Source organism: Heterocephalus glaber, unplaced genomic scaffold (genome assembly GCF_053883595.1).
Source record: "Heterocephalus glaber isolate CG9 unplaced genomic scaffold, H.glaber_assembly_v1.0 deba00001446, whole genome shotgun sequence".
In the NCBI taxonomy this organism is placed as follows: domain Eukaryota; kingdom Metazoa; phylum Chordata; class Mammalia; order Rodentia; family Bathyergidae; genus Heterocephalus; species Heterocephalus glaber.
In genome coordinates this window covers 1371552-1395869 of record NW_028258298.1, presented here as the reverse complement: position 1 = coordinate 1395869, position 24318 = coordinate 1371552, and the positions used below count along the sequence as shown (strand labels likewise).

Sequence of the window (24318 nt, the reverse complement as noted above, 5' to 3'; positions counted from 1 at the left end):
AGCCTTCAAGTATGAGTTGGGCATCCCTAATGTGAAAATCCAAAATTGAATATGCTCAAAAATCTAAAACTTTTTGAGTGCTACCATCAAGCTCAAAAAGTTTGAGATTGCAGATTTTGAGATTAGGGGTGTTCATCTGCTAAAGTGTATGTAAGTACAGTGATACCTTGGTTGTCAAACGTGTTGGAAATAAGTCCCCAGACTCAAGTTGTCATTGTAGATAATAAAGCACTTAGACATAAAGAAATATTGACAGGACATTTTACTTCTCCAGAAGGATACAAGCATGAGGTAGCAGGTGCACAAAACAAAGGAGCGTGGCCCCCTTTATCCCTAGTGTAAGAGAAGCAGCTGACCTTTAAATTCATTGACTGAATTCAAAGGCTTACAGTCCATTGCGGTTGACTAACTTGAATGGGATGGGAGTTGTGTTGGTGTGTTGCTGAATAAGTTAGAGAGGGGAGTGGAGTTTGGAAGGAAAAGTCCATGGTTCTTAACTTGGGAACCAGCTGTGTACATAATGACCATTTCTCGGAGCTCAGGATATTAATGGGGAGGGGGTAGTAGTGAGTAGATGCTAGGTCATTTAAATCCAAAATGGAGTTGTTTTGAACCTTGTGCTTTGACAGAAAAGACAAAGCTTATTTTTCACAAATGGCTCTAAGCTCAAACTTTCCACTGCTGGAACAGCAAAGTTCGAAAAAACATCTGCTTGGTGTCCATAACTTTGCCTGATAGTCAAACCGGAAATCCAACTGTAAAAAACCTGTACTGGCTGAGAGTGAGTCACATGTCACTTTTCACCTAGGACACAAAGGGATAATGCTCTAGTCTAAGCATCACTCTCACCCACACAACACACAGTGCCTGTGTTAGTGCCTTAAAACATTCATCACTGCTTTATTTGCATAAAATATTGTAACTCTGATCCAAAGAAAGTTAGTGATGCTGGAAGTAAAGCTAAGAGGAAAACTGAGAACCATAACAGAGTTAAACATATAAATCCTGGGGCTCCAGAGGGAGGGCCTTCTGAGCCACCATCCCACTGCTCCTGGTCCAGAGGAAGGGGCTTCCTGGCCACCATCCCTCCCACTGCTCCCAGCCCACAGGAAAGGGCTTTTGGGTCACCATCCTTACCGCTGCTTCTGGCCCCTGTCCCACCTCTCCCAGCTCAGAGGAGGTAATCCATGCAGGTGCTAACAGCCCCCTGGCCCAGTCGAAATGAGAAAACATGTAAATAAGTCTCAAAACCAGACTTCCAGATCACCTACAGCAACCCCAAAGGGAAATGAGATGGAAACCTCTGATACTCAACCACCTGGACCCACTGAACTGGCAACAAAAGGGGATCTGGAAAAAATGAAATCAGAAATAATTTCTCAGATAACAGGAGAAATTGTGCCCCTAGTGCAAGACATGATTAATAAATCTAGAGAGGAGCTGAGGAACATGATGGAATCCCAACATAAGAAACAAATGGAATCCATAAAACAGATGCAAATAGATTTCCAGGACATGAAAAACTCCATTGAAAGTCTACACAGCAGAATGAGCCAATGTGAGGACAGAATTTTGGATATAGAAGATAAGATTGCAATTAGTGACCAGGAAAAGAAAAATTGCTTCACAATTATAAGGGAACATGAGAAATCAATCCAGCAGCTGCTAGATGATGCAAAGAAGAAGAACATAAGGCTGATCAGAGTCAATGAAGAAACAGGAGAGAGTGGAGATGACATAAAAAATCTCTTCACAGAAATAATGGCAGAAAACTTCCCAAGCAGGGGAAAAGAGCTTGACATACAGATAAGTGAGGCATATAGGACTCCAAATAGCTTTGATCAGAAAAACCCTACACATAGGCATATAATTGCTAAGATTCCAGAAACACAACAGAAGAACAAAGTTCTCCAAGCAGTCAGAGAAAAGAAACAAATCACATACAGAGAAAAGCCCATCAGAATCACAGCAGACTTCTCAACACAAACCATCAAGGCAAGAAGAGCCTGGAGTGACGTATTCCAAGCCCTAAGCGGAAACAGCCTCCAACCCACATTGATGTACCCTGCAAAACTATCTTTCAAAATGGATGGAGAAATAAGATACTTTCATGACAAAGAGCACCTTAGGAACTTCATGAATACCAAACCAGCACTCAAAAGAATTTTACACAATATCCTAGGAACAGACATTGAGGATCACAACCCCAGGAAGCAAAGCAGAATGAACCCATCTGGCATGACAAGAAATTAAATGGAAAGGGGGAGAACCCAACAAAAAGAAAAAGTCATGGCAATGACAAGTCAATATATTTCAGTTATAACCATCAATGTTAATGGTCTCAATTCAAAAATCAAAAGAAATAGACTGGCAGAATGGGTCAAGAAGCAAAGTCCAACAATATGCTGCATACAAGAAACACACTTAATTCAAAAGGAAACTCATAGACTGAAAGTTAAAGGGTGGAAAACAATACTCCATGCAACAGGAACCCGAAAAAAAGCAGGAGTAGCTATCCTCTTGGCAGCTCAAGTAGATTTCAAACCAACACTGTTTAAGAGAGACAAGGAAGGATACTACATCCTTGTAAAGGGAACAATCCAAGAGGAAGAGATGAAAATCATAAATATCTATGCACCAAACACTAGTGCGCCCAACTATATAAAACAAATACTAATGGACATGAAAAGTCATATATGCACTAATACAATTGTAGTGGGGGTCCTCAACACCCCACTGTCACAAATAGATAGATCAAGTAGACTAAAAATAAGTAATGAAATACTAGAACTCAATCGAACTCTTGAACAAATGAACTTAACAGAGGTTTACAGAGTCTTCCACCAAACAAAATCAGAATACACATTCTTCTCAGCTGCACATGAGTCATTCTCCAAAATAGACCACATACTCACACATAGAACATGTTTAAGTAAGTGCAAAGGAATTGAAGTTATCCCCTGTATATTATCAGACCATAGTGTGATGAAATTGGAGATCCATAGCAAAAGAAACTCAAAAAATTTCATAAACACGTAGAAATTGAACAACACACTTCTGAATAACCAATGGGTCCCAGAGGAAATTAAAGAAGAAATCAGACAGTTCCTTCAATTAAATGACAATGACAATACAACATATCAGAATCTATGGGACACAATGAAAGCAGTCTTAAGAGGGAAATTCATAGCAGTGAATACGCATATTAGGAAAACAGAATGAGCCCAATTAACCAACCTGATGCTGAACCTCAAGCTTCTAGAAAAAGAAGAGCAGGACAACCCCAAAGCTCATGCAAGGGAGGAAATTATAATGATCAGAGGAGAAATCAATGCAATGGAGACTAAGAGAATGATAGAAAAAAATCAATGAAGCCAAGAGTTGGTTCTTGGAAAGAATCAACAAAATTGACAAACCTTTAGCCAACCTTGTCAGAAAAAGGAAAGAAAAGGCCCAAATCCATGCAATTAGGAATGAAAAGGGTGAAATTACAACAGACCCAGCAGAAATCCAGAGGATCATCAATACCTACTTCCAGAACCTATATGCCAGCAAGATGGACAACACAGAAGAAATGGACAGATTCCTAGATACATATGAATTACCAAAGTTGAACAAAGAAGACCTAAAAATTCTGAACAACTGAATATCAACCAATGAAATTGAAAATGTAATTAAAAACTTATCAACTAAGAAAAGCCCGGGCCCTGATGGCTTCACTGCTGAATTCTACAAGACATTTAGAGAGGAACCACTGCCACTACTGTTTAAACTCTTCAGTGAAATTGAAAGGGAAGCAATACTCCCAAATTCATTCCTGGAAGCAAGCATCACCTTGATCCCCAAAGCAGAGAAAGACCCAACTGAAAAGGAGAACTATAGGCCAATCTCACTAATGAACATAGATGCAAAAATCCTTAATAAGATAATGGCAAACAGAATGCAGAAGATCATCAAGAAGATCATACACCCTGATCAAGTGGGATTCATCCCAGGGATGCAAGGATGGTTCACCATATGCAAATCAATCAATGTAATACACTATATCAATAGAGCCAAGGACAAAAACCATATGATTATCTCCATAGATGCAGAAAAAGCATTTGAGAAAATCCAACATGCATTTATGATAAAAACCCTACAAAAAATTGGAATAGATGGTCTCTACCTCAAACTGATAGAAGCCATCTATGAAAAACCAACAGCCAATATCATACTAAATGCTGAAAAACTGAAATCCTTCACACTCAAATCAGGAACAAGACAAGGATGTCCACTATCACCACTCTTGTTCAATATAGTTCTGGAAACATTAGCCATGGCAATTAGACAAGAGAAAGAAATAAAAGGAATAAAGATAGGTAATGAAGAAGTCAAATTGTCACTATTTGCAGATGACATGATACTCTATATAGAAGACCCCAAGAACTCCACCAAAAGTCCTCTAGACTTCATAACGAAATTCAGTCAAGTAGCCGGTTCCAAGATCAACACACAAAAATCAATAGCTTCCCTCTACACCAATGACAGACTCACTGAGAGAGAAATAGAGCAAATAATTCCTTTCACAACAGCATCCAAAAAACTGAAACACTTAGGAATCAACCTAATGAAAGAAATCAAAGACCTCTTCTCTGAAAACTATGGCACTCTGAAAAGCGAGATTGAAGATGATATCCGAAAATGGACAGACATCCCCTGCTCCTGGGTAGGAAGGATTAATATAGTGAAAATGGCCTTACTTCCAAAATTGCTACATAGATTCAATGCAATTCCAATTGAGATCCCAGCAGCATACTTCATGGACCTTGAGAAAACAATCCAAAAATTCATTTGGAACAAGAAGAGACCCAGAATAGCAAAAGCAATTCTAGGTAACAGAGACATGGCAGGGGGTATCACAATCCCCAATCTGCAACTCTACTACAAAGCTACTGTGATACAAACAGCATGGTATTGGCAAAGAAACAGACTTGAGGACCAGTGGAACAGATTAGAAGATGCAGAAACAATGCCAGACACACTCAGCCATCTCATCTTCGACAAAGGAGCCAAACACCCTCACTGGAGGAAAGATAGCCTCTTTAATAAATGGTGCTGGAAAAATTGGGCTTCAACTTGCCAAAGATTAAAACTAGACCTATATCTCTCGCCATGCACTAAACTAAAATAAAAATGGATTAAAGATCTAAATATTAAAATAGAAACTCTGAATCAGTTGGAACAGAGGTTAGGTAGAACTCTTGAAGACATCAGTGTAGGAAAAGATTTTATGAACAAAACCTCAGTTGCTTGTGAACTAGCACAAACAATCAACAAATGGGATCTCTTATTAAAAGGCTTCTGCACAGCAAGAGAAACCACCAGCAATGTGAAGAGACAACCCACAATGGGGCCTCAGAGCCAATTATTTGGTTTTCCATTATTTCTTATGGGAAAAATACGTTCAGTTCTCGAACTTTTTGGTGTTTGAACACGAATTTGGAATGAATTGAGTTTGACAACCGAGGTATCACTGTATTTCAAAATTCTCTGCACTTCTGTTTCTGTGGCTCCAGCCTTCTTTTTCCCTGCAGGTCCATATTCTCATCACTTACTGGGCATTTATCCTCCATTAGTTTGTGTCCCATGGACCTCTCCACTCATGGTGTTCAAAACCCGACTTTCTCTCCCCGAGTAAGTGGCGTATTGATTCATGGACTCATAGCCCCCCAAGCAAGTCTATTCACTTGTTCTCCTTTCCTTTTCCTCCTCATTCCTTGTTTTAGCTGGCCCCCGTGTGGGACAACATGGAACAATCATTCTTACAACATCCAGGCTGTTATTGACATAGTCTCATCTTGGTGTCTCTTGTCTACTATTCTTGGAACCTCACAGCTGATCTTCTCTGACCACTCACCCTCATCCTCTGTCTTCCTGTCATCCCTGACAGCCTGCTTCAGGGTGCCTTCAGAGTTTCCTGCCCCAAGTAAAAGCTCAGCATGCTACTTCTCTACTAGCTCCCTCCAGTGGTTCCACTAGCCACTTTCCCCGAGCCTACAAAATAGCCGGGTTCTGGGGTTGCTTGGAACTTGTTATCCCTTTCTCAGTGCCTCTGACGTGGTCTGCCCACAGCTCTGAGGTTGCTGTTGTGGTATGCTCTGATCATTTCTTTGTGACACTCCCCATTGGAGTTCCTCAACAGCTCCTATCTTTTCCCTGTCCCAGGGAAATATTTAGTAAGACAGTAGATATTCAGTAAATAGTCATGGAATATGTAAGCCTTGCCATTGAACTCTAGTGAGCTTAAAATATGAATTTTCTATTCAATTTATTAATATTTTTATGTTTTTAATACTTGTGGATTTTTAATTTTAGTTCACTAGCCAGATTTCATTTAAAAATTGTGATCTAAGATAAGTAATTAATTATTTATACTTATCTGGTCTTGCATGATTAGAGTTTTCTGCATGGCTTAATCTGGGGCTGGTGCAAGATGGGAGATAACAGAAAAGATGTGAATTTACTTCAGAGCATGCCCACAAGCAGGTAGAGTGGTGACAGTAAGATAAGAATCTGGGAACATCTGACAGATTTCTTGGTGGTTGGGTCTGTTGCAGAGTTGAACGCATGAGAACAAAGTAGGCAGACAGAACAATTGCTGTCCTTGTAATTTCCATGCCTTCCTTCCCTTTGCCATCCTTTCCTTCCCAAAGTTGACTGGTCTCTACCCTGTTTCTCTAATTTCCTGCTGGTCTTTTCAGTGTTCTCCCCTCCTTGTGCTACATGGACTGGGCTCCAGATTTCATGTCAGGACACCCTTCTACAGCCTCACCTTGTGCATCTCCTCATTGTGGTGCTTTAAATATAATTAGTTTGTTGAACTCGTAGGGAGCTTGTAGGGTTCTGAGGACAAAAAGTTAATTGTATTCTAGACATGCTGTGTTATTTGCTTTTCTATTTCTTCTCCTCCCTTCCTATAGAGGAACTAACAGTGCTTTCTTCTTTCTCTGGCAGGTGTTTTTAAATGAGAAGTATATTGGAGTCCTGGATCATTCCACTGATGAGCTGTATATTAAGAGAAATGTATATAGCCCATGTTAATGGACAAATAGTTCTAGTGCCCTGCAACTAGTAAGCGTGGCCTGCCCCTGGGATATCCAGTTTTCTCCTCCATTGTCCTTTGGAATGCCCCTTGCAGAGGAACGCAGGAGAGACAAGGGGAGGGATGTATACATTTCTGAGGTGCTGGTAAATATCCTTTTGGTGGGCAGAGTTTTCCCATCTTGAATATTTGCTACTGAAAAACTATGGGTTGGTCACCAGTCCCAATAGAGTTCCTGATAAAATGTTCAAGTGACTTCCTTCCCTGAAAGGCCAGGCCTGGAGAGTGGGGAATGAGGAGGCAGAGCAGGAGTCTAAGGGTTTGCCTGGCCCAGAGCTACAGGTCCACAGGGTTCTGAAGCCCATGTGCCATCAGTCACTCTCCTCAGGTCCTCTGCTCTGCTCTAGGGGCAACCTAGAAAGTCTGTGGTACTCACTCTGATAGGTCTGCCTTACAGGGCATCCACATCCTGAGGATCCTGGTGGAGAATCAAGGCTGACTTGCCTATGAGCCTGATATCAGCAAGGAGAGAAAAGCTAGGCTCCAAGTGCAGGTGCCTGTGTCCTTGTGCACCAAGTTCCTATGTCTCTTGCTTCGGGCTGAGGGCATTTATGGACAGGAGTGTGTTGGAAGGGAGCATGTTCTCTTGGCTGTGAAAGTCCCACATTTCAAAACCGTGATGATGTCTTTGTGTTCTCTAATTGCCAAACCAGAGCTAGCACATGGCCCTTCCTCTTTCTGAGGGCTTTGAAAGTGGTTCCCTCAGGAAAAAGCTGTAGAGATGTCTCTGGAGAAAAATAATAGTTAGGGTCCCTCCCTAGGCACTTTGCCTTTTCTTGCTGTGAAGCATGGTACTTCGGTGTGTCTTCCCCCTGGCCCCAGCACTGCTGGGCACAGTTCTCACACCTCCTACCTGAAGAGGTTGGATATACCTGAATGGTCAAGCTAACCTGAAGCCCTGTGTGGGAGTTGCAGTGGCTACTGTGATATTAAGGTGGATGGTGCAGGTGCTGTCTAGAAGGTATACATTCAGAAAGGAAAACCTGTATAGGATTTGGGTTGCAGGTATAGCTCAGAGGTAGGGCCTTGCCTAGCATGCATGAGGCCCTGGGTTCCATCTCCAATACCACAAAACAAACAGGCAAAAAACAGTGTTGGAGTTTGCAGAAACTTTCCAGCCAGATGAGGTTAGGAAAGAAGCCTCCTTCAGGGGAAGCCATGGCTGTAGCACGTACATCTCTGCTCTTTCCTGCCTCCTTCATGTTCCCCTTTTTTGCTCTCATGCAGGTTTAACTGGGGATATCTATCTGGACAGTTCTCCATTAAGAAAATTTGTAATCTACAGCCTGGAGATGAAAACTGCATTCATGCAAAGGTGAGTATCTGACCATGGACCCCAAATTGATCAAAGAGGGTGGGCATGGCAAGATTCAAAGAGCCTTAGAGGTCCTGTGGATAAACCTGTGGTCTTCACATAGGAGAGACGGAGCCTCAGAGTGTTGAAGGAAATTACCCCAGGTTTTTTAGTTCTGTGGGAGCAGTGTGGTGACTCTCCTCCCAGCCCTGGTTTCATGTCTTACTGCAATATGCACACTGAATATGCATAGCCAGCACCACAATGGGAGACACCTCCAGGGAGGAGACTGACTTTAAGGTCACAGGCACCACTTTAAAAAGGTATGACCCTGCTTCGAAAGTGCAAGGTCCAGAGTTCAATCCCCGATACCAAAAAACAAAAAACAAAAAAATAATGGTCTGACCATTCTGCTGGCCCTTGACTCTCTCTCAGGAAACTTCCTGACCTCTGGAAATCAGTCACAAAAGAAGTTCAGGGTCCTGCCTTTTTCCTTGCTTTCTTCAGAGTTGGTGATGTTCCCCAACACACCTTCATAAAACTAGAGGTTAGTGTCATCTGGCTGCCCATGTGCCCTCCAATCTCCACGCACGAAGAACCTTTTAAAAAGCTCCTTAATGCATAAGCTCTGCTCCAGGTAGGGAATTAAAACTCCAAGGACCTCAGCCACCTCACAGCCATCTGGGAGACTGCACCATCCCTGGGTGGACCCAGGCAGAGGTGAAATGTAAACAAGTAAGTGCAGCTGAGAAGTGAGTGCTGTTTTCAGTTGGGCCAGCCAAAGAATGCACTACATGGGGACTTTAGAGAGTGTGACTCATGAGTCCCCAAACGTATCCCAGAATGTGAATGTTCATGAACTCACCATTGGGCCTGTGGCAAGATGTTGTAGTGACATGCAGAACATATTGACGGCCACGGCTGAAATTCTACAACTCCAGCTATGTTTTGAGCTCGGTATATTTTGACAAATATCCCATAGTATGTAGAAATTCCATTTGCTGACTTGGAGCAGATGCAGGGAGATGGCATAGAAGTCTGCCCTTCTTCCTGAGCCCTGAGGACTCTCCATTCTCTTTCCACGTAGGGCTTTTGTTGATAATTCACCCTGTCTGAGCAGTGCTGTGCTATAATTGTGTGTGTCAGTGGTGTATGAGTTGCAGTGGTATGTGTGTTCACCCCTTGTGTCTTTTTTTTTTTTTTTTGGTACTGGGGATCAAACTCAGGTCCTTGTGCTTGTGCAGCAGGCAGCCTTGTGTCTTTATATCTGAAACACAGATCCTGAATCTTCTGTTCAATTTTTTTCAGGGCTGGAAGAAAGGAGTCATATTTATCAATGGAAGAAACATAGGATGCTACTGGGATGTAGGTCCCCAGAAAACCCTCTACCTTCCAGGACCCTGGCTTCATCCTGGATCAAATGAGGTGAGTTCCTCCATAGCACCCCTGCCTACCAGTCCACTGTCTTTGAATGCTGCTTTACCCAGAGGCAGAACTTGAACCTCATCCTGCCTCACCTTCTCCCATTTGACAGATTATACTATTTGAGGAATGGGCACCTGGACAGGAGATCCAGTTCCCAAAGAGCCTCTTCTAGGTATGGCATTCTAAAGGTTCAGTTGTAGCTCCTGGATCTTTGTAGCTGAAAGAGAGAAAGAAAGTAGGATGTGCAATATGTCCCAGGACATGGGAGCTTGCCTCATTGCTAGGCACTATAGATAGATCATAGCCACCCTCTTCCCTCCCAGCTAAAGATGAATTCACTAGCCCTCTCCTCCAACAGACCTACCTCAACTCCCTTCTTGACATTCCCACAGTGTTTCCAGAATCCTTGTCTCCCTATAAGCTAATCCTTGCATCCTCCTCTTCTTTTTTCCTCTGAATGAGATCCTCCTTCCTATGGCTGTTTCTCAGGCTGTCATATTAGATAACTCTAGTGCATCTGTTAGGTTGTCACAGGCAGGGAATGCATTTGGCCCAAGTGTTGAAGATTTTGGGTTTGTTGCTAGTTGGGTTTCTGCTGTCAAGTACTCAGCTTCCCTTGCTTCTGTTGTTGGTAGTCCGATCCAGATGTCCATTTGCTGCTGCACCCTTGGAGGGCCTGGAACCCAGGGTTGTGTGAATGCTAGACAAGCTGTATACTACTGACTACACACAGCCCCAGTTATCCTTTGAAGAATCACTCACCTTCCCTTCAGGAGAATTTCTGTGATTTAATAATCAAGATGTCTTTCTCCTCACTGATCATAGCTCTGTCCTCCCTATGCATGTCACACACAATAGGCTAATCAGATTTTCTTTTCCAGGACCTTGAGTCTCCAGTGCAGTGACATAAAGTAGGAAATAGACTGAACTGAGTCATACTGACAGTGGTGCTGTGAAAGCCAATCAGTCCTGACACCTAGGTCACTCAACTGTTCTGGCTTTTCTGTCTAGCCTAGTGGCATACACCATCCACCTATTCACCTCCAGCACATCCCTCTTCTGGATTAAGTTAGTGCCTGTTTCTGATCTTAGTAACAAAACATGCCTGCATTCTTTGTCATGTTGCCATGATAAGAGCTATTTGACCACCAAATTAAATGTTGAAAAAAATGAGAAGACACTCAGAATAATTTAACCTCACAAGAGTGAATCTGAAACAAGTGATCCTTCCAAGAAATAAAAAAATATATTAAAAATAAAATATAAAAGTGAATGCAGGAAATGACAGGCAGTTCATATATGCTTTGTATTTTTAGGGTTACAAAACCAGTGTTTTCCTTTTATTTTCTAATGTTCTTTCTGCACCACTGGTTTTCTATTCTCAGGTGAAAACTCTGCTTCATGGAAACTCTGCAGCCACTTGTGCCTTCTTTCCACCATTGGCACCTGATTTACAGTCCCTGTTGATTCCCTCATCTACTCCTGGTCCTCCTGTGCATGGCTGCCCTTTTGAGTCATAGCAAAGAGCAGCAAGGGCTGTCTAAGCCCCTAGGCGAATCCACCTGGTGGCCCAGCATGGGTAGGCAGAGGGGTGAAGGAAGGGGTTCTAATTTTTCAAGCCACTGCAAATTCCAGTGTGGTGTGGACAGGCCCTGGGTTAGCAGACAGGCTGTCAGGAGGATCTGGAAGAGTGGGCCACCACAGATGTGCATTGGCATCACACTGAGGGCTGCAGAGGAATTACCAAGCTAAGACCAAAGGGAATCGTACCTCAGAGGCTCCGAGAACTCCAGTGAGAGCCAGGGCCAGGCTAGCTGCACAGGGAACTCTGACCCCAGTCAGCCCAGAGTCAAGACCTTGTGTGCACCCCTTGGATCTTTTGGTTTTAATTAAAATTTCAAAAAAATTTTTTTCGTACAAGTTGTAGTACATAATGATTACATTCTTTACGGAGGACTGGTACATGTACATAATATATCTTAATTCTTTTTATTTCCCCTTCCCCTGTCTCTTGCATCCATACATATTGACAGCCTGTGTGGTTAGGAAGTCATTCAAAGAAGTTGGGAGCTACTTATTCAGGTTTTTCTGCCACTGCCTTACTTCACCTCCCCTTCTCTTATCTGCAGCCCACCAAAGAGTAAGCAACACAAATCCCATGGATTGGATCAGAATGAGGCAGAGGTCTGGTACCATGCTGTATTCTCCTGAGGGCTTTACTATGGGGAGAATGAGAGTATTGCAAGGGGACTGACAAGGCCAGAGAGGGCCATATTTGAGAAACTTATCTATGAGAGGCTGGAGGACTTGGATACTGCTTTTAGATGGGAAATCAGCTGGGGTCTTTTAGTTGTGTGACTACTGGCATAGCTGAATTTGCCCTACCAGGTATTCCATTGTAGCATGCAGCAGGATCCACCTGTTGGCTAATTTGGTCAGGGAGACCTGGTATAGTCTCAACAGGTAAAGTCTGTTTTGGCCTTAGCTGGAATCTGAGAACTGCCCCCAAGTTTTGCTAGCAAATCTCTGCCTAGCAAGGGAGTAGGATACTGTGGGACAATTACAAACTCATGGTTAAACATTGGCCATCAAAGTGACACATCAGAGAAGGGGTAAAGAATCTCTGATTAGGGGTCCCGTAAAGCCCAATTATGGCTATAGACCTAGAGGCAGGTTTCCCAAGAAGGAAGTCAAAATTTAGTGGGCTGCCCCTGTGTCAGTAAGCAGTTGAACTGGCTCACCCTTGATATCTCAGATTACCCAGGGCTCCTCAGAAAAGACCTCAATGTCTGTGTAAGGAGCATTGCAGGTTGTTGGAGCAGTTGTAGAAGCAGGAAATGAGGGTTCTGGCTGGCCCACCCCCTCTCTATGAACAGGTACAGTCAGACTTCCAGTGCCACGAGACAGGCACATCAGCTGCCTCACATTCAGAGCAGGGCCCAGGCAGAGGCTTGGTGCAGTCTCTTGCACCCAGTCTTCTTACACTTGAAACAGGACCCCTTTCCTCAGTTGTCCCTGGGTTTTTCCTTTAGATGACCTGGCTGAGTTTAAAGCATTGCCAATTGTGATAGCTATAATCTTAGCCTTTTTTTTTTTTTTTGGTCCTTCCTCTGGGTCTCCATAGTTGAACACAGAAAAGGCCATGTGTCAGCCCACCTGAAGTTTTTGTAATTTGTGCCAGATATCTGGGGCTGATTGACAAATGAAATGATGTCCCACTAGTGCATCTTCCTTCCTGGAGATGAATCTATATTAGCACATTTATGAGAGATTTATTCTAATTGGTTACACAAGACAGCTGGATTTTCCTCTGTGCCCTGTGTGACCCTACTCACTTTATCATAGGTAACAGATTTCTTAATGGACATTTTCATCCTCGTGGATGAAAGCAGCTATAATGTTAGACATCAGTTTTAGTCCCTTACTATCATTATAGTCTCAGTTTGGTTCTGTTGAAAGGAGAATAGCCTCACCAGGGTGGTTTCCTTCACTTTTTAAAGCATATCGCTCATCTTCATGGTTCCTAGCCTCTTGTAGGATTCTTTGTCTTTCACATGGGACAGAGCAAGTGGCCAAGATGAATTGGACATCTCGCCATGATAGGTCAAAAGCAAGGATCTAAGTTTGAAACCCATCTGCAAACTTACTAGGGTCCTCTGACAGTTGGCCTAGTCGGTCTTCTCACTGCTGGACATCTGCAACTGAAAAAGGAGCCTGAATTCAAGTACTCCCTTCCATGCTATCATGAGGAGGCATGATAGGAAGCTTTCAATGGAATCCTGTCTTTCTATTTTTTCTACATATCACTGGTTCTTGTGAGAAGTCCACTGCTTTTGTGCAGTATTCTTTCTTGAAGGCCAGTGTTTTAGAGAAAGATCTCAGTACTTTGGAAGGACCTGTCTGAAAATGAATTAATTTGTCTTACTGGCCTGCACTTGCAGCATTGTTCAAGACAGCTTTCTTTCTTCTATCTGGTTTCTTGACCAGAGAAATGTTACCTGATGGATATGACCCATTAGGTCACAAGCAAGTGAGCCTTTGGAGCCAGGGTGTCCTGAGAGAGAAGGCAGGGAAGATGGGGAGAAATGGTCTTGCTGGAACCTGTTGGACCAGATTCTACCAGGGTTATGGGTTATATCTTGGTTCTGTGTTTTATTTTTTTCTATTTTTTATTTTTTTGTTTTCTGGTAGCTTTATTACTAGTATTGAGACCTCTTTAGGAAATGACTGCTTCAGAGTTGTCTTCTAGACATAGCTGGCTTTTGGCTTTTGAGTATGTCCCAAGATTTTGGCTCTTCAAGTTATTAGGGAAGAAAGGTTGGTACCTGTCTTGCCTAGCACCCAATTCTTTGGTACAGGGCTATAGTATCATTTATAATCGCCAGATGCACTAAGTATTGGCATGCAAGCAAGATCAATTGATCACAACAACTCTATCACCTCGGCTAAAGTAGTATAATCAGAAATAACATTAGCATCAAGCATAGACTAGAAAATGACAAACTGTGATAACTATTAATTCACCACCTTTAACCATAGGTACAAGATTTAGTTATATAAAAAGGTTTAAAAATTATATACTGTAAATATTCACTCAGTAGAGGAATTTTACCTTAAGGGAAGAAAATTTTAAATGGATAAGAGGAAAAAAATAGAGAAATAAAAGAAGAGAAAGAGACTAGAAGCAAAGTTGAAGGGGAAAGGAAGATTATTCAAGCCTTGGGAAATTGGTGAGGAAGTTAGGGGAAGAAAGAATGAAAAAACAAAAAGAACAAAACATAACTAAAACTAAAAACAATATTCACCCTCACAAAAATAAAATCAATAAAAAACCCCTCCAAATCAACAACAACAACAACAACAAAAAACCCCAAATCAATCAATTAAACAAACAAAAAAGCAAAGAAAAAATTTCTCTGTGATTTGAAGCCTATGGTTATCTTCTGGGGTCTACAGCTTTGTGGTTGTGTCTAATTCAGGGTGTGACTTTGCACTTACTGGTAGACAAAGGAGGCAATCAGAGCCCAGATCCATGCTGGATAATCCTAGCAAACCTGCAGTAGCATTAGTGTAGAGTGCTGATTTTGGTACTTTCAAATCCACAAAGTTTGGACTGATCTTGGCCTCTGGTTGTGGGGTTGGGGCCTCAGTCATTCAGCCTACAACACTCTGGGTGTCTCTTGCTGGCATGACCACAACTCCCTGGTCCTGGATGTCTTTCTCAGTTGTCCCTTGCTCAGTCACTGTTGGATTTCAACACTGGGAGCACAGAGATGAAGGCAACCCACAGGTGCTCTGAGTCACGGGTTCAGTTGGCCCTTCCTAAAATGGCGTCTGACCAAGCACAGCAGTCACCTGGACTGGAGTCCTCACCAGCTGCTGCAGCGCACAGCATCCAGTGTCTGTTCCATTGCTGTGTTTCTCCCTGGAGTCCTCTGGAGTCTTCTGCCCTCACTTTGTCTCTGTAGATTCAATCCTCCTCTCTTGTGCCGTAAGCTGGGAGCCAGGGAGAAAGTGCATATTGCCCATTCCTTTTTCTGCACTGATATCTGTCCCTCCCTCCATTTTCCCTGTAGGCTCCAGTTTTCCCTTCAGTTCCTTCCTGGGTACTGGGATCTACATCCTTCTTTTTCTTCCCCAAGTTGTTATTTTCTATTGTCTGGCTTCCAAATCTTGGAAAGGTTAACAGACCTTCAAAATTGTATTCTTTTTGTTTCTGTTGAGGCTCTTTGGAGAAATGTAAATGGATTAGATTCTATGCTCAAGAATATGTCTGCCATCTTTTTATTGATCATGTGATTATGACATCAAACTGAATGTGCTTAGGAATGTGCCTTCCTCTACTCGTGATGAGGCTTCCAAATGTGTGTGTGTGTGTGTGTGTGTGTGTGTTTCCCTAATAAAAGCCTCTAGCTTACTTTGTTCTGGGAAAACACTGTTTAAATTAACTCCAGGGTTCTTTTAACTTGGAGCAAGTAGCAGACTCTTTGCTGATTGTGCTTGTCTCCTTTGCATTGTGCAAAAGACAAGCTCATTGTATTTTCTCCCAAATAGAGAGGAGAGGAAATTGTATAAATTACTTCACTTTGTATTTCTTTGAAAGTCAGAACTGAGTCCTATAAGGAGGCCTTTGTCTAAATGTCAGTAGATAGTTAAGCCTAGGATTAATGAAATTATCTTAAATTACCTTTATTAAACATGGGCCTTGAATTCCTGGCCTTGAAAAACCCTCCTGCCTCAGTCTCCTAAGTAGCTGGGACTATAGGCAGCCACCATACCAGACTCTAGGGAAATTTTAGTTTGGATAAAATTGTTTTCTGAGCTGGGTGTGGCAATGTGCATCTGTAATCCCAGCTACTCATGAGGCTGGGGCAGAAATTCAAGGCTAACCTGAGGAATTTAGTGAGACCCTGTTTCCAAACAAGGGGGCCCTGGAGATGCAGCCCAGCATGGGCAATGGTTCCATCCCTTGTACCACAAAACGAAACAAAAAAGAAACATTGTTTTCTGGAACATGCATTAGGAAGGGAAAGATGTATCTTTTGGAAAGAATTAAGGACATCATATTACAGTGATACATGCATACCCATGTTTACAGCACCATAATTCACAATAGCTAACTAGTCTATCTGTCCACCAACAGATGAATGGATAATGAAAATGTGGTGTTTACACACAAAGGAATACTACTCTGCCATAAAGAAAGATAAACGAGTCATTTGTAGGAAAATGAATGCACCTTCAGATCATAATGTTAAGTGACATAAATCAGACACACAAATTTAAATGTCACATGGTTTCTCATATATGAGAAATAGAGCAAATTCTAAGTAAAGAGCAAAATAAATAAAAGATTGTACGAAGTAGGGAGATCTTTCTCAAATGGGGAGGGGATCAAGAGGTGAAAGTAGGGAAAGAGAGAGGAGGGGATGGAAAAAAATAATTGCGATGTGTTCTGTACATGTGCCAATGCCACACAAGGAGTGTCAACATTATGTACTGCACACATGTACTAATAATTGAAGGACCCTAGTTAGCAAGACAGACTCCATGTTGCTGCTTGACCCACCTGCCGGCCCTTTAGATGAACTCAGAAGGAGGAAGCCTAGAAACCTCCTCCCCTTAGAGAGTCTCTTAAAAACAACAATTAATCAACTATTGTTTTACAAATGTTCTAACAGCAGGACGTTCTGCTTCTGTACATTTTGCTTGCTTTACTAGTTCTATCCCATAGGGGAGTCTAGAAACTGCTGGCCTCAAAGGTGTATAAAATATGTTAATTTCCCCCTAGTTGAGGCTTGAGTCTGATGCTCAGCTCGGTCCCAGCTGGTAATAAACTCCTGTGTGGATTTAATATCTGTCTCTGGTTGGTTCTCTCTCACGGGGTGCAACAATAATAAAAGCTTACAAGAACCAATGGGATGCTTCAGCTTACAAAAACATGGCTGGGAAAGAAAGATGAAAGGTGGGTGATGAAGAACTTTTAATTCCTGGATGGCCATGAAATCACTGTACGGAATGGAGCCACGGAGGTGCTTTGGATCAGTTACTCAAGATAAAAGTTACTAGTGGAATTTAGAGACGTATCTAACTCTTAGTGAGTTGGTTTACTGGGCACAAAAGGAAATGAAAACTAAAAAGAAACACAAATTGTGCAATTGCTGGCTATTGCTCTCTGTAGTAGCTAAAATGAAATTAAAAGAGATTACAGTGGCAACTTTGATTCCAGACCAACTCAGCTTTAGCTCAGAGATCTGGCCACTAGCCCTAAAGCTACTCCCCACCTCCAACCCCCGAAATTGTTCAGGGACAGCAGAAAGTATGTCTAAGAAGGTGGGTGGCCAATGTGGAGGAAGACTAAACACAATCAATAATAAACCTGTCAAACTGAAGGGTGTAATGTGAATGCACTGTTTCACATGTACATTTGTATACTTGTACACTTGTAAATGTGTAGATTGATATCACCAGATTCCCAAAAAGCCTTTATGAACATGGATTCTGAGAATAATTAGTTTAAGAATAGAACCTCTGATGTTAAAGTATGGAAGAAGGTGTTGGGCCGTTGAAGGACCTATACTCAATGTGGACCAACCACAGATGGAGGTATGTGGCCCAGGTGCATGGAGAGTTACTCCAAAGAAAACAGCCAGCTGTTGGACTGGATGAGAGCCACTGAAAAGCATTTTACCCAGTGAGAGGAGAATGTCAGCTAAGCCAGTGAATCCTGGTCTAACCCTCTGGTGAAGCAGCTGGCATGCCTCACACATGAGCCATGTGGGAGTGGCTTTGTGATAATGGGGATGTCCATACACTAACCAGGTGCATTACTCAGCCCATGCAAATGGTGTGGGTCAGGGCCCCTTTGCCAAGGGCACCTGTGTCACCTACTTGTGCTACCAACATGAGCTGCTATCAGAGAAGCCCTTCCCTGCACTTTCAGCTTGCCCTCATAAGATGTGGAGATGCTAATAATAAAAAACATTAGGGTAATTGACAAGAAAATGGGGGGAGGAGAAAGGGAAAGGCAAGGGATTCATTCCAAGAAGTTGGAAATTTTTAAATGCTTACTTTAAAAAATACATATATTTTTATGAGGTTAAAATAAGTCTTAATATAACACCATCAGACATTGGATGAACAGAAGGAAGCTTGATGGTTCCCAAACATACTGGGCCTGAAGCAGACCAGCTGGTTGTGTTTATACAAGGACTTAGAGGTCACCATGAGGATTGTTTGCACATGCACAAACCACCTATCGCTTCACTTTTCCTTAAACCTTAGACAACCTCTTCTTTTTCACCTCATAACTACCCTAAAACTATCCTTGAAGAGGTAGATTTGAGTCCAGAGACACCTTCCCCTTCACACACGTATGTCTGGTGAATTGAACTCTCTCATTTTGCAAAAGTTGTCACCTCAGTGATAGGCACACTGCTCAGTCAGGGATGGCACAGGAGGCAGCAGGCACACAGCCTGGTTTAGTAGCCTGAGCTAAAACACTGAAGGACACACTTCAGTATCTTTGGGTGTGCTAACTAAAAAGTTGTGTTGTAAGGAAACATGTTTCTAAAAATTATGAAACATGTTGATATAAAACATTTAAAAATTGCTTGCTCCCCAGGTGTTCACTAGAAATTAAGCTTCAGGATTATAAATTCTAATTAATCTATCATAATTAAAATTATAGATGATAAGGAAAACAAGAAAATTAAGATGTGTGTTTTTGGTGAGGAAAATTATAAGAAGATCACGAAAATGTGTGTTTTGTTTGCTAATAAAAAGTAATTTTGAGTTGGGTGTGGTGGTGGACATCTGTAATCCCAGGACTCTTGGGAGGCTGAGGCAGGAGGATCAAAAGTTCTAGCACAGCCTGGGCCACTCTGATTTAGCAAGACCCTGTCTCAAATTAAACATTAGAAAAATAAAAAGGACCAGGGATGCAGCTTTTTGAAAAAAGAAAGAGGAGGAGGAGGAGAAGTAATTTTGTTTAGTTTGGAGGTTGTTTCAGAATGAGTGCATAAAACTGGAATTTGAACTCTATAAGACTGATCAAATAAAATTATGTATAACTTATCTAATAAAACAATGCTATGCCACTGAATTGGAGAAACAAAGTTGGCATTTACAAGGAGATAAATTCAACATTCGGCATGGACTCATGGGGACCCTGGTCTTTCTGAAGTCCTTGATGGTCCCATTTTTAAAACTGTCCACAACTCATGGAAGAGATAAGTTATCCAAATTATGAAAAAGTATTGTGGTGACTGTTCTAAAGTTGTTCAAATGGTTTATAACCAATGTTTAGCTTGTGAAACCCACGCTCCTAGGAAAACAATTAAAATTTCAGATTAAAATTCAGATTTGTGCTACTTGTCAGGCCCTTTGAACATTATGGAAGGATTTCATTCCATTGCAAATTTTAGTGGTTGTTCTCTGATGGTACAGATGCTTTGGCCTGCTGGAAGGCTGATGTTATAAAAGTAGATAAAAAGTTGTTAAACATGTCTTTTCTCATGCAGCATTCCTAGAGAAATCTCCAGGACTAGAAGTATTTGTTTCACTGGACAAGTTGTAAAACATTAAATAAAGTATATAATAGCATTAAGCAAAGCTAACTAAATTAGCTGGGTGCCTTGATCATGATTAGAGTCACTCTCCCTGGGAAGTACAGATCAACTCCTTAGGAAATAATGATGGGAGGCCTGTGCTGCTACTAACAGAACCTCAGCATCTTCTGCTTTTCCTCACTCTGACCTGACCAGATGCTACAGGACTTTAATGCAGCATGTTAAAATGTATTTTCATCAGGGAAAATGTTTCCATGAGCCACCAAATGAGGACAATCAAACCCTCTATGATCTAGAGATGCGGCCTTCTGGAAACAATGTCAGAGAAAGATTTCCCTTGAGCTCTGTTGGAATAGACAAATCAAATTCTTACCACTATACTGTAGCAGAGCTTCAGGGACTCAAACCCTGGGTCCACATCTCTCCACTCAAAACCCCTGCTGGCCAAATCCTTGCAACTGTATATCCACTTTACCCGAAGGTAAAGCTGACCAGAGAAGGTGCATCACAGGAGCAGAATGCACCCTAGGTATGGACAGATTCCTCAACATCACGAATTAAGACTTCTCTGTTGCCAGGAAACTCTAACATCTCTTAATTTTTTCATGCTTTTGCCTACTACTTTGCTTCACAGAATAATTTGGTTATTATAATTTCACAGTCAGTCCCTTCTTTGGTTAACTTGGTGGAGCCCTGGATTCATCATGCAAAATACAGGTCTTTACACAACTGCAGGTTTACTTCAGCCCACCCGTTGGTCAACTTTAGCAACATCACTACCATAACAGTTGCTCAAATTGTACAGTGGTGAGATTTTGCAATCCATTAGGCCTCATCATAAAATATAAGAACAAGGACCAATGAATCTACTACAAAACACATTGCAGCCAAGACCCCAAACAGTTTCTTACAAACTGACTTATGTAACAGTATCACAGCACTTTCCAGACCAGTAATCACTTATTTGCTGACATCTCATGGTCAGCTGTATGCATGGATAACTTCAGTTCTTAATGCATCGACTATGAAAGACCAGTGTGGGCTAGGAATTTACTTTTTAATTAATCATTGTTTATGTGTTGTTGAGGATTGCACATGCTAGGCAAGCACTCAACCACTGAGCTGTATCCACTGTACTACTGGGGTAGGAATTTTAATGGTATCTTTGTTGTTTCATAATCAAACACAGAACATCTGTTCACTCCTCTTAACCCACCTCATAGATTAAAGAGAACATTGCTGGGGGCATTAGCTCTTTGGGATGAACGTTAGTTGTTGGGCCTTTTTTCTCCCCTGTTGGTTGGAGTAAATAGAAGTGAGACAGTAACTAGACATTTATCCCAAACAATCACAAGCTGTATAGCAGACTGTCCTGCAAAAGCTTTGGTTAAACAACAAACTTTAAAAAATTCTCTTGCTGAAGTTGTACTAGATAATAGAGTTGCTTAAAATCACCCACTAGCTGAACGGGAATGATTTGGTTTGGGTGCTGACAGTGTTGGTTGCCCATGGAAGAACAACATGTCAGGTATTAGACACAGTTGCAAGGAATCCAGGAACAGGAAGCTTGGTTAAAACCAGTAGACTGCTGGTGGGAGTGTAGACTGGTGCAACCACTGTTGAAATCAGTACGGAGATACCTCAAAGAACTAGGACTGGAAGTCCCATTTGACCCCGCTATTCCACTGCTGGGGATCTTCCCCAAAGAATTAAAAGAGTCATACCACAGTGATATATGTGCGCCCATGTTCATAGTAGCACAGTTTGCAATAGCTAAAATTTGGAAACAGCCCAAATGCCCATCAACTGGAGACTGGATAAAGAAAATGTGGTTTTTTTTATAAAATGGAGTACTACTCAGCCATAAAAAATGAGAAATTAGAGACATTTATAGCTAAGTGGATGCACATTGAGGCAATACTCTTAAGTGAAATAAATAGGACACACATGTGTAAATACCAAATAGTTTCTCTGGTGTGAGAAACTGAAAGTGTAAATAAGGACTAAAATGTATAATAGGTAATGTGAAATAGGAAGAAAAGGGGCAAAGGGGAAGGAAGCGGGAGGGCTAGGGGAAAGGAAAGAAGGGAATGGAATTAATATGAGAAAATGGAAAAACAGAAACAAAATCTTTGTAAATAGGGAGGACTGGAGGGGTTGAAGGGAGGGTTGGGCAAGGGTGAAAAATAAGAACCAAGAGAGATTATGTAAAGGTGCAAATTTCCAATGATGAATGTCATTATATTGTATACCTAAAATGTTCTAATGATTAGAATGAATAATCGATAATGTAAAATAGGAAGAAAATATCCAAAGTGGTAGGGGTAGTGGGAGGGGCCAGGGAAAGGGAAGAAGGGAAAGGACAAATGATGAGAAATGGAAAAAATGGAAATAAAGTCTTTGTAAATAGGGAAGGGTGGAGGGCATGAAGGGAGGGCTAGGAATGGGAAAAACATAAGAACCAAGATGCATCATGTAAAGGTAACCAGTAGATTCTCTTTAACTTGTTTTTCCTTTAGTCTGTTTGACTCTGGCTGGTTTGGTTCATGGTGACCCCAGCTAAAGAGTATACTCCAAACTCTTGGTATTATTCTTTTAATAGTCACAATGGTAGTCTCCCTTATGTGCAGTATTCTCTCAAAAATTATGAATGTCTGTATGCAGTCATCCATAGAGTGTCAAATGGTCTCTCTTCAACTGAAATGACAAAAACACAAAAAAATTCACACAAAAAATGAAATATGGTGTGATGATACCATAAGATTTGACTGATGTGTTGAGACCAGAAACTCAGAATGATGGTCCCTGAGAGTAATGCAAATGCCCTACACTATGGTCATACTCCCAGGGACAGAGCTCCACCGAAAAGGGGGAAGATCACTTTAAAAAATAAGGGAGGCCAGTGTCATGGTTTCAGATTGAATTCCTCCCAAGACCAGACCAAACAAAATGGAGTTATTTATACCATCACATTATCAAACTGAAATTTAAGAAAGCAGCTCCCCAACAGACCATATTTTTTCCTGGAAAGTAGATGTTCTAATCTACCCAAGTCAGCATAAGGAAATTGTCCCTGTTTTAACCTCTACTCTTCCTCCCTTCCAAAGTAGCCTGAAGTAACCTGACAAGAACTAATTAGGGTTTTTTTATACTCTACTTCCTCTTTCCAGTTTACAAAAACTACTGCTCTGCTATTTCTGTCAGGTTTTGAGGCCAAATAAGTTCATTTATGATAGCGACAGAGAGTGATGTTAATGACCAAATCTTTGGTCAAGTTAGTGGGGAGTTGTTTAATTGAATTAAGTTTGCTTAGAGAAGCCTCTGTACATATTTTAAGTTTGGCCTAAAGGTATCTTTGTACAGACTGAGTTGATATATAAACATGTTTAGAAAGATACATGAAACTGTAACCAATCAGCTGCCTCTGTACCTCGTTCCCATTCTCTTTCCTTTCTCTTTTGTTGGCTATTAATATATTGTACAGAGGCCAGAAGGACATGGCATGGTATTTTTCAAGGGATGAAATAAAATAAGCGTCAGATGATGCTTACAAAACAAATGCAAAAATAGACAAATGAGATTACATCAAATTAAAAAGCTTCTGCACAGCAAAATGAACAACAGAGTAAGAGACCATGTAAAAAATGGGAAAAAATGTGTGCAAATTATAGATCTGATAAGAGATTAATATTCAAAATATATAAGGAACTCAAAACTCAATAGCAAAAAAAAAAAAAGGAGTCGCGCGGAACACACTGAATCAGCCCACTGCAGACAGGCAGATCTGTGCACACCCTACCGAGGTCCTGAGTCGCGCGGAAGACACTGAATCACCCCACTGCAGACAGGCAGCCACCTGGTTCCACACTACAAAGATGCAGAGGACACCGGACCACCAGACCACAGTACGGAGTCCCACTGTTCCCGGCCCAGAGGTAGGGGCTTCTGAGCCACCATCCCATTGCTCCTGGTCCAGAGGAAGGGGATTCCTGGTCACCATCCCTCTCGCTGGTCCCAGCCCAGGGGAAAGGGCTTTTGGGCCACCTTCTGTCCTGCTGCTCCTGGCCCAGAGGAAGGAGTTTCCCAGCCACCATCCCTCCAGCTGCTCCCAGCCCACAGGAAAGGGCTTTTGGGTCACCATCCCTACCGCTGCTCCCGGCCCCTATCCCACCTCACCCAGCTCAGAAGAGGTAATCCGTGCAGGCGCTAACAGCCCCCCCGACCCCGTTGAAATGAAAAAACACATAAATAAGTCTCAAAACCAGACTTCCAGATTACCTACAGCAACCTCAAAGGGAAAGGAGATGGAACACTCTGATACTCAGCCACCTGGACCCACTGAACTGGCAACAAAAGGGGATCTGGAAAAAATGAAATCAGAAATA

General features: G+C 41.9%; 1 protein-coding gene and 1 pseudogene across 1 annotated transcript in view; both read left to right on the top strand.

The window, feature by feature from the left end:
• The window catches only part of LOC101716216 (beta-galactosidase-1-like protein 2), a 76705-nt gene extending 58996 nt beyond the window's left edge, over positions 1–17709 (top strand). The window contains 6 exon segments of the mRNA XM_087214256.1: positions 6997–7065; positions 7542–7618; positions 8370–8459; positions 8874–8985; positions 9747–9863; positions 11249–17709. Of these exon segments, the coding sequence (XP_087070382.1) occupies positions 6997–7065; positions 7542–7618; positions 8370–8459; positions 8874–8985; positions 9747–9863; positions 11249–11383 (600 nt within the window). The 3' untranslated portion in view covers positions 11384–17709.
• Positions 17710–17907: 198 nt separating this feature from the next.
• The window catches only part of LOC110345442 (beta-galactosidase-1-like protein 3), a 33411-nt pseudogene continuing 27000 nt past the window's right edge, over positions 17908–24318 (top strand).